This window comes from Marmota marmota, unplaced genomic scaffold (genome assembly GCF_001458135.2).
Source record: "Marmota marmota marmota unplaced genomic scaffold, marMar, whole genome shotgun sequence".
NCBI classification, from domain to species: Eukaryota; Metazoa; Chordata; class Mammalia; order Rodentia; family Sciuridae; genus Marmota; species Marmota marmota.
The window spans coordinates 21,764,752-21,778,128 of NW_026000068.1; the positions used below are offsets into that span (position 1 = coordinate 21,764,752).

Here is a 13,377-nt window from a genome sequence, read left to right on the forward strand (position 1 = left end):
AATTTTTTTTTTTTTTTTTTTTTTTTTTTTTTGCTTTTTGTGGAAGATTTTAATTTCACCTTCATATCTGACGCTTAATTTTTCTGGTTACAGTATTCTTGGTTGGCATCCATTTTTTTTCATAGCTTGATATATGTTACTCTAATACCTCCTAGCTTGGAGGGTCTGGATTGAGAAATCAGCTACATTCTGATTGTTTTCCCTCTAAATGTAATCTGACACTTTTCTCTGTAGCCTTTAAAATTCTATCCTTATTCTTATGGTGGCCATTTTCATAACAATGTGCCTTGATGTGGGCTGTTGTAATTTTGTATATTTAGGGTCCAGTGTGCCTCCTGATATGATTTTCTATTTCATTCTTTAGGTTTGGGAAATTTTCTGATATTATTTCATTGAAAAATTTGTGCTTTCCTCTGATTTGTTATCTCCATAACTTTATCTATCCTAATAAGTCTTATATTTGGCCTTTTCATGTTATCCCATATTTGTTGGAAGTTTTGTTCATGGTTTCTTTTCAACATGATATTTTGGGCTGGGTTGCCCAGTTGGTAAAGTACTTGCCTCAAATGCACAAGGCCCTGGGTTCCATCCCCAGCCCCTCCCCCCCCCAAAAAAAAATCATATATTTTGTCTTCATTACCTGAAACTCTGTCCTAAAAATGTTCTAGTCTGTTGGTCATGCTTTCCATTGAATTTTTAATTTGGTTTACTGATTCTTTGATTTCAAGGATTTCTACTGATTTCTTTTCAAAATCTGTTATCTCTTTATTGAAGTGATCTTTCATCTCCTAAATTTTCTGATTTCACTTCTTATATCTTCCTTTAGCTCATGTATCAGTTTAACTATGTACAGTCTAAATTCCTTCTCTGACATCTCTTCCATTGCAGTATCAATGTAGAGTAACTATACAATGTATACACTGTACTGCCTCATAATCTACACTTCTAAATGGGTAGACATACAAACAACATGAAAAAAACGTAACAAATCACCTCAGACAAACCAAAATGCTCTAATAATAGAATCCATTGATACCAAGGTTTCCAGTAACTCAGTGTTATGGGGGAAAAAATAATAACAGCAACCAATGCAAACAATATACAGACTTAAATCAAGTAGCTCCTACTAAGGTGTCTACAGTTTTATGTAGAAATGATATGTTCAGTTTATTGTCTACAATAAAAACAGTAAGTTTACAAAAGTGTTTACAATTTCAAATGTTGGACAAACAGAGACCAGAAGTGGTGTAGGATGTGATATTTATGAAGAAGTAAGAGAAAAGACAGAAGTAAAAAAAAAAATTAAAGAATGAAAGAGGGAATAATAGAGCTTGGTTGTTAGCAGGAGAAAAGACGATCAAGGAAAACAGATAACTGATTGAAAATATATATATAAAGTAAAAAGTTAAAAAAAATAAAAATAGAAAGGAAGAAGTAAAATTAAAAGAATACTGAAATATACCAATCAGATATCCTAGTCTTCAATAAATCAATAATTTATACATGGAAAATAATTGGTTTCAAAAATAGTAGAAATGTGAGAGAGAAAAATTAAACAATTGTTTCCACTGAAGTTCAAAAGATACCTGGCTTCCTTTCTCAGTATTTAGATGGGTTTGTTTGTAATATGATGCATTCTCTACCCTCAGCAGTTAATGGGATTGCTAGGGTGAGAAGTTAATCCTGAAGGCAGAACTTCTAGAGGTGGGTTTTAGGCTTAGGTATGCTCCAGTCTCTTCTCTGAATGCCAATTGGTCTGGTGATTTTAAATCAGCTCACCTCCAGGAAGAGTATGCCACAGGAAGCCACTATGGTTCCACTTGTGTGGTATAGGTGCTTGTTGTTAACCCACTATGTCACCTGAAGACCCCATGATTTCTGGTCTCTGATTCAGTCTCCAAACTCAATTTCTCCCCCACAAACCCTTTTGAATTCCTAGTCAGGTGTTTCTCTCCCAACCAATCCAGCAGACAGCCAGACTGGAGGGTAAGGGAAACCAGGTGGGTTTCCATGACCAGTAGTTCCCTGTGTAAACCTTTCTCCACACTTGATTTTTCTCCTGGTCACTTAGGTATCTGTCATGCACTGTGGGTTTGTCCAGCTTGTTTTTCAAGCCAGACTTGGGTCTGCCAGAAATAGTCTCCCCTAGCTACCAGCCCCTGCAACACAACTGCAGAATAATTCCTTCCACATCTACCAAAAGCTGAGAGATGGTGGTTTCTTTCCCATACAAGAATTTTGTGCAGCACACCTTACTCTTTTAAAAGTCAGTGACTTTGATCTCTAAATTCTCTGTATCCTGACATGTCTCAGTGTTCCTGAGAAAGGGAGTTCCTTTAATTCCCTTATTGGCTAACTGCATTCACAGAAGTATTCTGGCTTGTACCTCCAGTTACTGCTGCGGTTGTAGCACTGGAGATTTCTTCCTCACTTTATTATATTTGATCTCCTGAGTCCCCAATCTATTCTGAGAGTCCAGTATTAAATTCCATTAATGTCCCCCCTAATTTTTGTTCATTCACCCAGATTGCTGAAAAGCTGCCTGTCTGCTCTTCTTGGTTTCAAACCACATAGCAACCAGGGAAGCAAACTTTATATTCTGCCATCTTCCTCTCTCTTCCCACTTGATCCTTAGGTATAATCTTTTTGATGCGTTGTTAAATTAGGTTTGCTAATATTTTACTTAGGATTTTACCATAAATGTTACAGATATTATAATTTTCTTTTCATGTGGTATCTGTATGGTTTAAGCATCAAGGTAATGATGGCCTGTTATCAGATATATCCTCCTGCTTTTTTTTTTTTTAAGAGTGTAAGAGGTATTTTAATTCTTCTTTGAAATTGGTAGAATTCAGGGTTGAAGCATTTGGTCCTGAACTATATTCTTTGTTGGGAGGTTTTTCAGTACCTCTTTAATATGGTTAGATACTAGATGTCTCCCAAAAGTTCATGTTTAAGACAACATAAGAAAGTTTAGAAGTAAATCAATCAGGGTATGATAGCCTTAACCTAATCAATGCATTAATGTCCTGATAGGGATTAACTGGGTGGTAACTGTAGGCAGGTAGGGTGTGGATGGAGGAGGTGGGTCATCGGGGCATGCCTTTGGAATTTATATTTTGTCTGTGGAAAGGAGAGAGCATGAGCTCATACTTCTCCCCACCCTTCTTCCTCTCCCTCTCCCTCCTTTGGTGTGATGTTCTGAGCCAGTTTCCTCCACCACACTCTTCCACTATGATGTCCTGCCTCACCTCTAACCCTGAGGAATGGAGTCAGCTATCTGTGGACTGAGACCTCTGAAACTGTGAGCACCAAATAAAACTTTTCCCCCTTTAAAATTGTTCTTGTCAGATCTTTTGTATACAGTGTGAAGAAAGCTGACTAAAACATTCTTGAATCTCTTTGTTCATTATTGGCCTATTCAGGTTATTTCTTCCTGATTCAATCAATTTTCTAAAAATATACACACAACCCACTGGATTAGCAAGTTAGTTGGCAAACAATCGTTCATAATAGTCCTGTACAATCCTTTTTGTTTCTGGAGCTTCTTTGTAATGCCTCCATTTTGATTCCCTATTTTATGTTTGAATATTCTAATTTTTTCTTTATCTAGGTAGTTTTGTTGATCTGTTTGTATTTTTCAAAGCAACTCTTAATGTCATTGATTTTTTTTTCCCCTGTGGCTTTTTTGTTCTCTGATTTATTACTATTCTCTTATTGGTAGTCTTTCTTCTTCCCCTTCTCCTTCTCCTTCTGTACTGGGAATTGAATTCAGGGGCACTCGAACACTAAGCCACATTCCCAGCCCTACTTTGTATTTAGAGACAAGATCTCACTGGGTTGCTTAGGGCCTTGTCATTACTGAGGCTTTGAACTCAGCCTCCCAGGCTGCTGGGATTACAGGAGTGCACCACCACACCCAGCATCTGTCTTCTTTTCTGATGTAGGTATTTACTGCTATAAATTTTCTCTTTGAACTGCTTTTGCTGTATCATATGTTGTGTATGTTGTGTTTCTATTGTCATTTGTCTCAAGACAGTTTTAAATTTTATTTTGACTTCTTTTTTGATCAATTGGTTATTCAAAAATGTTTAATTTATATATTTGTGAATTTCTAAAAATTTCTTCTATTATTGATTTCTAGTTTCACTGTGACAAAAATGATACTTGATATGATTTAGAACTTCTAAGCTATGTTAAGATTAGTTTTGTGGCCTGATATATTCTATCCCAGGGAATGTTCCACGTGCAGGAAAAGAAGAATGTGTATTCTACTGCTGCTAGATGTAAAGATCTGTATGTCCGTTGGGTCCATTCTTCTCTTAAGTACTTTTCAATATCATCATTTACCTACAAATTTTCTGATTTATCTGTCCATTGATGAACGTGAGATATTGAAAACCACCATGATTATTTTATTGCTATCTATTTCTCCCTAGTTTTTCTAGTTCTTTTGTGGGGGTAGATCATTGATTTGAAGATTTCAAGTAGTCCTTCTTTTCTATTTTAGTGTTATAAATTTTCATCTCAGAATTGCTTTAGCTATGTCCCACAAATTTTATAATATTCAATGTTTATATTTTCTTCCAGTTATGCTTTAATTCTTTAAGACTTTTTCTTTAATCAGTATATTTACAAGTGGGTTGTTTTGTTTCCAAGTGTTTGAATATTTTCCTTTCATCTCTGTCACCACTGCACACACTTTGTATGATTTAAATTCTTCTAAGCTTGTTAAAATCTGTTTTATAGAAACATGGAATTACTTGAGCACTTGAAGAGAAATGTATATTTTGCCATTGTTAGAGATAGCACAATATATCAATTAGATCCTGTTGGCTAATGGGGTTGCTCGCCCAGCTTTTATATATCTAATATTATGTCTAGTTGTCCTGACCAATTTCACTGATTCTTGAAAAAGGAGTGCTGATAGCTCCAACTGTAAAAATTAATTTCTCATTTCAATTTTATAAGTTTTTTGTTCACATATTTTGTAGCCTAGTTGAATAATACATTTATATTTAGAATGGAGGTCTTTGTGGGTTGAAACTCTTATCATTACATAATGTTCCTCCATACCTCTGGTAATTTTCTTTGCTCTAAAGTCTAGATCATCAGATATTAAGATACCATTCATTTCTACTTTCCTTTAATTTTTAATAATATGTCTTTCACCACCATTTTATTTTCCACCTGCCTTTGTGATTATATTTCTTGTAGACAGCATATAATTGAGTCATATTTTTAATTTCACTCTGCCAATCTTATAATTACTGTTTTTTAGACCATTAATTTAATCTGCAACATAGTTACTGACAAATTAGTGCTTAAGCCTGCCTTGTTTTCCCTTGATTGTTCTACTTTTTTCTTTGTTTTCTTAGTCCTAATTTTCTCTGCCCCTTAAACAATTTTAGAATTTCATTTATATTAATATATACATACTGTTTTCTCTTAGTGGGGTTTTTGAGGCATAACTGGTAACCCCGAAAAGTGAACATAAATAAGGTATACAATTTGTTGAGTTTGCACATCTGTATAAATTTGTGTTACAATCTCAATAAAAAGAATAAACAAATTCTCCATCACCCAAATTCCCTTGTGTTACTATGCTTTGTTTTTGTTTTGTTGTTCTCTTTGCTTTTGTTTGCTTGTGTTAACAAAGCAAAGAGAACAACAAACCCTTAACATGAGATTTATCCTCTTAAGAACACAACACATTATTGGAATCTATAGGCACTATGTTATACAAGAGTTCTCAAGAATCTACTCATGCTATATAATTAAAAATTTACAACATTAATTAAAGCTCCCAAACCCTCCCCCATCAATCCCTAGTACACATTTATTATCTACTTCTAGTATGTTCTATTATCTATTTCTATATGTACGACTTCAAATGCTTCAAATAAGAGCATTATACGGTACTTGATCTTCTGTGACTGAATTATTTCATGTAATATGATGTCTTTCAGATCTACTCTTGTCATCAAAACGAAAACATTTCCTTTTAAAGGCTGAATAATAATTGTCTGACAAGTCTTTCTTTATGCAATTATCTTTCCATGGACATTTTGGTGGTTTCCATATTATAGTTTTGAAAATAATACTGTATAAACATAGGAGTAAAAATATTCCTTTGAGATCCTGATTTCAACATTTTTGGATATATACTCAGAAAAGGGATGATGTGGTGCCAATAGTTTTACTTTGCTAAGAAACTTCCATGATGTTTTCTATAATAACTCTTACTTCTTTATATTTCCACAATGTACAAAATCTCAATTTCTCAAACATTTATATATTTAATAGTAGTTATAATTAGAGATATGAGGTGATAAAATTGTTTTATCTGCATTTCCTTATGATTAGTAATGCTGAGATAAAGTATTATGTACTCCCTCTATTGTCATTTATGATATATATGTATTTGCATAATTCTATTTTGTACATTACTCAGAATGAAAATAGCTTTATTGTGGCTGTTACTCTTTTATGTCATTTGAAAGAGATCCTCTTTATGCAATCTCGTATTTTTTTTAATTTTTTTTTTTTTTAAAGAGAGAGAGAGAGAATTCCAATATTTATTTTTCAGTTTTTGGCAGACACAACATCTGTGGTTTTTTTGTATGTGATACAGAGGATCTAACCCGGGCCACACGCATGCCAGGCGAGCGCGCTACCGCTTGAGCCACATCCCCAGCCCTGCAATCTCGTATTTTGTGTGTTAAATTCTACATGGTTTGAGACCACTGTTAGGTCCTTTGTTTTGTTCTATAGAATTTTACATTTATCGTTTATATATTACTTTTTTTTTTCAAACTCAATCTTGTTAAAAATCATCTTGATTAAGGCTTTTACATTGATTTATAAAATTTATAATTCATTTACTTTTTGGTAATTCAGGTTACATCCATAGATGTAAAGATGTAATTTTGTAAAAATAGTCTTACTTTTGACATATTTTCATACAGACTATTTTTTGATCTTCACTAATTTTTTAGAAATTAAAAACATTTAAAATTTTAAAAATATTATTTAATATCTCACTGTAAAAAATGAATTATGAGTTGGCATTTAAATATTTGTTTTGTAACTTCATACATATGCATCTTTATGTTGATATTTTCATTGAAAATAAAAGCAAATGAATACCAACTGCTTAAATTACCATTCTACCTTAAATTACCATTCCTAAAATATCATTATAAATTTCTATTTCTCTATATGATGGGAATTGTTAGCTGCCTTCCAAGAATCTATTATCCTTTATTTCCTCATTAATAGAATATAAGTTTTTTTTAAAGTGAAGGTTTGTATTTAAGAATACTCATTGTAACAAATTCCCTTCAATTAAGTTGTAGCCATGAGAGTCACTTTCAGTAGTGGAATTTTATCAGAAAAAACATAGGAATTATTGTTTCCCTGATACAAAGTGACAAACTTGGCTGATATGTGCTTTCTGATCTCACCCTTCCCCTTCTTTCTGCCACATACTAGGCAGGATGTGAAGAATCTCTTGCCCATCAGAGTAAATGTCCACTAGCTAAGATAGCAGAGGAGGAGGATAGACTAAGCTATGTTTCTTTATGATTTCTTAAACAATTAACTACACAGAGGACTGCCTGTCTTTGAAATACATATTATATGATTAAAAATATAATCCTTTAACATATTATATGATTCAAAATATAATCCTTGATTAGTTGTTCTTTTATTACATGCAGACAAAATGTGATCCCAATTGATAAAATTGGCTATTTCCCAGATCACTCCATATTTTAAAAATATTATATAGATTAATATATAAATATATATTTCTCTATCGTAAGTTTTTAGATAAATAAGCACTTCAAATTTCTAAAATTACTTTTATTTCATATAATCATCTATATTCTTATCTTTAAAACAAAAGTATTATCCAACTATACCCACAAAAAAAGGACAAGAAATCATTTTACCTCACAATTAGGGATAAACAAGACCCTTCTCAATAGTTTTTAATGTTTTATAAGGTATAAGCAATAATTACATTATTCAATTGGTTTCTTTCAAAATAAACATTCTTCTTGAATTTCTACATCCATGATTTACTAAAAAAAAAGAGTGGTAATTCTTAGAGAAATCATTATGTGAACACTTATAGGATGATTATTTTCAGTTTTCATAATATTCTGTGTTCATTAATAAGTACAATGAAATATTATATTTAAAATATTGCTGAATAAATATCTATACTAATAGATTTACATTTGTTCCTTCTCAAAATTTATGAATAGTGCTATAAATTTTTCAATTATCAAAGAATAACCAAAAGAACATTGCTTACAGCAGAATCAACAAACTGATTCATAAAGTAACAAAATGTTATTAAAATAGTTTTTTAAATCTCTATAACTCAAAAAAAATTCTGACAGCACTTTAAGGTTTGTTGTGTATGTGTTGTTTTGCATTCATACGTTTTTAGTAGTGGTTTTCTTCATTTTTCCCCTCATTATAAAATTTTCACTCTTTATCTTCTTAAAATATTTTCAGCAGATTAAATATAAGTTGAACTTAGTATCACCTCATTTTTAAAAACATCTTCTATTTATTCTATTTCCTGCAATTAAGGCTTTATATTTCCTTTGCCCAAAATTTTTAGAGAAAATATTTTATAATTGGCAATCAGTTACTCATTACAATTTCATACTTGCATCTGAAAACTACTGAAATTCCAATGATTAAAAAAAAATTCTTCACCATCAACATACATTTCTTTCAGTGCTAAATTTCTTTGACCCTTTAGAAACTTTCTTCAGTTTTTAACCACTTTTTTTCCCCTTAGCTTAAGTGATAATAATGCCCATATCTCTCCTTTTACTCCCTTTTATTCTCATTGGTTTCTCTGCTTTCTATACACAAATTGAGCCTGAGGGCTTGCTCTTAGTTCTCAGTCTTCATTGATCCCTATATTTTCCTGAAAGAGCTTGGTTTCAACTTTGCCTTCAAGCAAATGACTACTGGACTGACACCTCTGGACTTACACCAAGCGCAGAACACTATTTCTAAATTTTAGTTCTTCGTTTTTTCTAATACCTAGTATATATACCTTCACACACACACACACACACAAAAAAAAAAAAAAAAACCTAGAACAAACTCATCTTTCTACTATAACTTTGAAAATGCTGTCCAATCCACTAAATTATTTTTTTCCCCGTTATAAAGTTTCAAAATTTTAGAGGTATATTTCCTTATTTCTTCTTCTTCTTATCCTCCCACATCAATTTATTAAAAATATCTCATCAAATTGTGATATCATTTATGAAAGCATCTGTCCTTTACTTTTATATTATTTTTGTTGACATTGTAGTCTGCTCTATAAACCCTCTAACATCCCTTCCTGTCAGAATAACTAATCTCCCTGCTGTCATTTGTTTTTTACCCTCATCTTCTTTAATCTGCTACCAAAATATTGAATAATTGCCTTTTAACTTTGGTAATATCATTGGTTTATGAGCACATACGATGAGAGAACCATTCTATTTTCTTACTCAAATAACTTCAATTGATCTTCATTATATTCACTAAGAAATCTAAACTCTTCTGTATTTTATCCAACTTACCAAACTTTTCATCACTTCCTTAAATGTCACGTGGTCCTCATTTATTTTGATTGTCTTTAATAGGGTCATGTATGGTTCTATCTTTGATTATATCAGAAATGAAATACCTAAATAAAATTCTTCCTTAAGAGTCCAGATTAATATACCAAACTTAAATACTCCCTCATTTTTTAAATATTTTTAATCATTATACAAAATTATTATGACAGTCGGGGTGTTGCACACCTGTAATCCCAGCAGCTTGAGAAGCTGAAATAGGAGATTTGAGAGTTCAAAGCCAGCCTCAGCAACAGAAAGGTACTAAGCCTCTCAGTGAGACCCTGTGTCTAAATAAAATACAAAATAGGGCTAGGGAGGTGGGTCAGTGGTTGAGTGCCCCTGAGTTCAATCCCCAGTACCAAAAAAAAAAAAAAAAAAAGACTAAGAAAATTATTATGAAAAACCCAGTTTTTAAAACTAATATTACAAAATCATTACTATATTCATAATTTTTAAAGAATTGTATCTACTTATACATAATTACTGTTTAATATTTATACATACCTTTTTACTTTTAATCATTGTTCAAAATAATTTTCTATTCTTCCTCAAAATGTCTGTGCATATTCAATCATGTACCACATAATGACATTTCATGAATGACAGACTACATATGCAGTCATGGTATCATAAGATTATATCACTTAATGATGTCATAGCTATCTTAGTTCACAGAAGTACACCTATGATGTTTAGACAGTAACAAAATTGTCTAATAACATATAGGCATTGTACCATTACTCAAAACATACTCCCATTGTTAAATGATGCATGACTATATATATGAACATCAGAATTAAACAGTGCTTTGCAACATACTTGTTTACTTACTGTATTTCAGATTTTTTTCTAATAGCTGCAGAGTTAATCCCTTCTTTTGAACTTTTATTTATTTGCTCTAACATTGATATTCTATGAAGAACATTTTATTTTTTGTATATCCAGCATCATAAAGATTCTAGGAATCAAGTTTTTCTAATCATTTCTTCAATATTTTATAAATCAACATATAATGATGGTTTGATTATGCTAATGTCACAAAATTAATTGTTTAAGAATGAATATTTTTGCTTTTCCAAAAATAATTTAAATTGTACTTTATAGCATTCTAAAAATACCAAATATTTCTCAAAGGAGTCATTTATATACCAAACAAAAATGAATCAGAGCTCTATTTTCAATTAAAAAGCAAAAATATATTTTTCTACAACTCCATGATTTTAGGATCAATGTCTTCATACACGAAGCATATGAGTCTTTATGAATGCTCAGATAGAAAGCCATTACTAATACATTCATTGATTTATTATATAAAAATGATAAAACTACTAAAAAGTTTATAAAATTCAAGTGTAGAATTTAGAAGCTAAAATTCTACTTCTTTAAAAAATAAAAAATCATTTCTAATGAAATCCTAATGAAGCCAATTACCTTTTTCAAAGCAGCGCAAAAATTGAAGAAAAGTCGCTGGTTATATGCTTTGAATCTTTCAGGAAGTTGCCAATTCTGAATTATTTCTTCATCAGAAATCACATGATGATCCAGTGCTTTGAGAGGCCATATACTGTTAACAAGAACATGTCTATATCCTTTCTTAAGGCTTACCGGACAATCAAACAGAGTGAGAGCAATGAGGCTTGGACAGGCAGACAATACACATAAATTCTTTAACTTTGCAAATGCATTGTCATGAAGATAGAGGAGTTTTAGGTACTTTAATCCACTCCAAAATTTCGTATCTGGTAGATTCTTGATCTGAAATATTATCATGAGTAAATTTAGCTCAAATACTACTTTTCTAAACATAACATGGAAAAATACCAAAATATTAAACATCTTCTAAAATTAAGTATCTTGCAAGTTTCTAATTAATAATAAGATAAATACTTCCAAGTATCTAAATGATTTCTGGGAAAACAACATAATACACTGAGTATTTGTAATAAACTATTGTTATTGTTATAATTAAATGCATAACCATATATATTTGATTCAATGAAAATTACTTGGTAAAAGCTGACTCTAAATTTTCAAAAATACTTTTCTTCTATAAAGAATTGGAGTCAAGAAGTATCCTTAATCTGGATTATAAATTTAAGAAATAAAATATACCAAATCATGCATTGTTTATGTGCTTTATTTTTAAAAATATTGTACTTTTAATTTTGTATTAATACACATTTTTAAAATTTATTTTCAATTTTTATATATATATTTTAGATAACAGATTATCTAAAAATAATATTGTGGGTAGATAACATAAGTTCATTACATATAAATTTCATTTATATTCAGACATCTTAAATGACTATTGCTTACCTGATTTCCATGAAGGTCAAGTTTCATTAATTTTATACAATTTTGAAGCGGATGAATATCTGTAATAAAATTATTTGAGAAAATGCATACTTTAAGAGAGATATAAGATTGCAAATATTCCATAGATTTTAAATAAAGTCCACTGAACTTCACAAAAACAAAATCTTTTTGATCTTCAATTATATTTTCATTATAGTGACTCCATTCTTCATGACTGGTTAGCTCTTTTGTGATTGTTCCATGAAACATCTAGAAAAGATGGAAAATTTTTCAACTTTTAAAAATCTACCTGAAAACAAAATAGAATATTTGCTAAGATATAATGAGAATTAATATGAGTATAAAAGATAAAAATTTTAAAAAGGAGTATCTAATTCCCATAGAATATTTGATCCTGAAGTATTTTAAATATCTAATTACTACTGAAAAAGATATAATTGTATTTATCAAAAACAAAATCAGTGAAAGGAAGAAAAATATTCTTTTTCATAGAATGGAGAACGTAGAATTAATAAAGATGTCACTTCTAGACCAGACAAGTAACAAAAAACAAAATTGTGTCTTAACAAATAGCTAGTATAATTATTTTGGTTTAACAATGTTAAATAAAAATAAAATCACTAAATATTTAACAAGTTAGGAGAATGATAATCTGTACAGTGGCTGAAAAATGCAGTCAGAAGAAAATAAAAAGTAACAACAATTTTCAACTGGTATCAACAATATTTATATTTTAAAGAAAAAACTTACCATCACATTATAGATTTTTATGTTCAATTCAATTAGACAATTAGGATTCAGAATTCTAAAAGCTTTAAAATTTGACTAAGTTTATCTGAAACTTTTGAATCAATACTTTATTGTATAATCTTATATGATATATCTCATACATATGAATTTACCCTTAGTATGAGTAATTTTAGTTTTCATAAAAGGTAGTCAATTAGTGATAGTTTAGAAGAGAATGTATAAGCACAAGTAGTCTATCTGGGCTTCTCACACAATAAACCACCTTCCCTACTAAAGGAATCAGTTTTTATGCTGTGCAGGTAAACTCAAGTTAACAAAAATTCAAATGAGAATGTGAAATTCCAGATAAACTCATAGTACAACAAGACATTGGCTATTTTTTTAATCTCCTAAGGGCTAAACCTATAACCCTGCAATTCTCAAGCATCATCTATGTAATTAATTAAAAGGATGAGAAATTTCTGAGCACCACCTTTATATCTATGTATCAGAATCTCTGGGTTAAGGGTGCAGCAATGCATTTAAGCAGGCAATTCATGGATATCTTGAGAAAGTTCAATCTAAACTAAAAGTTAACCAGCCTTCCAAAATTAAAGAGCAAAACAGCACACATAGACACAAGCTCTTTCAAAATCAAAGAGCAAAACGGCACAAATAGGCACAAGTT

At 30.9% G+C, this 13,377-nt stretch overlaps 1 protein-coding gene across 1 annotated transcript in view; it reads right to left on the minus strand.

Moving 5' to 3' along the window:
* The window catches only part of Lrriq3 (leucine rich repeats and IQ motif containing 3), a 177,490-nt gene that overhangs the window by 157,027 nt on the left and 7,086 nt on the right, over positions 1-13,377 (minus strand). Inside the window, exons 2-3 of the mRNA XM_015490411.2 lie at positions 11,961-12,209; positions 11,073-11,396 (exon numbers count right to left, since the gene is read on the minus strand). Coding sequence (XP_015345897.1) covers positions 11,073-11,396; positions 11,961-12,209 — 573 coding nt within the window. The remainder of the gene's footprint in view (positions 1-11,072; positions 11,397-11,960; positions 12,210-13,377) is intronic.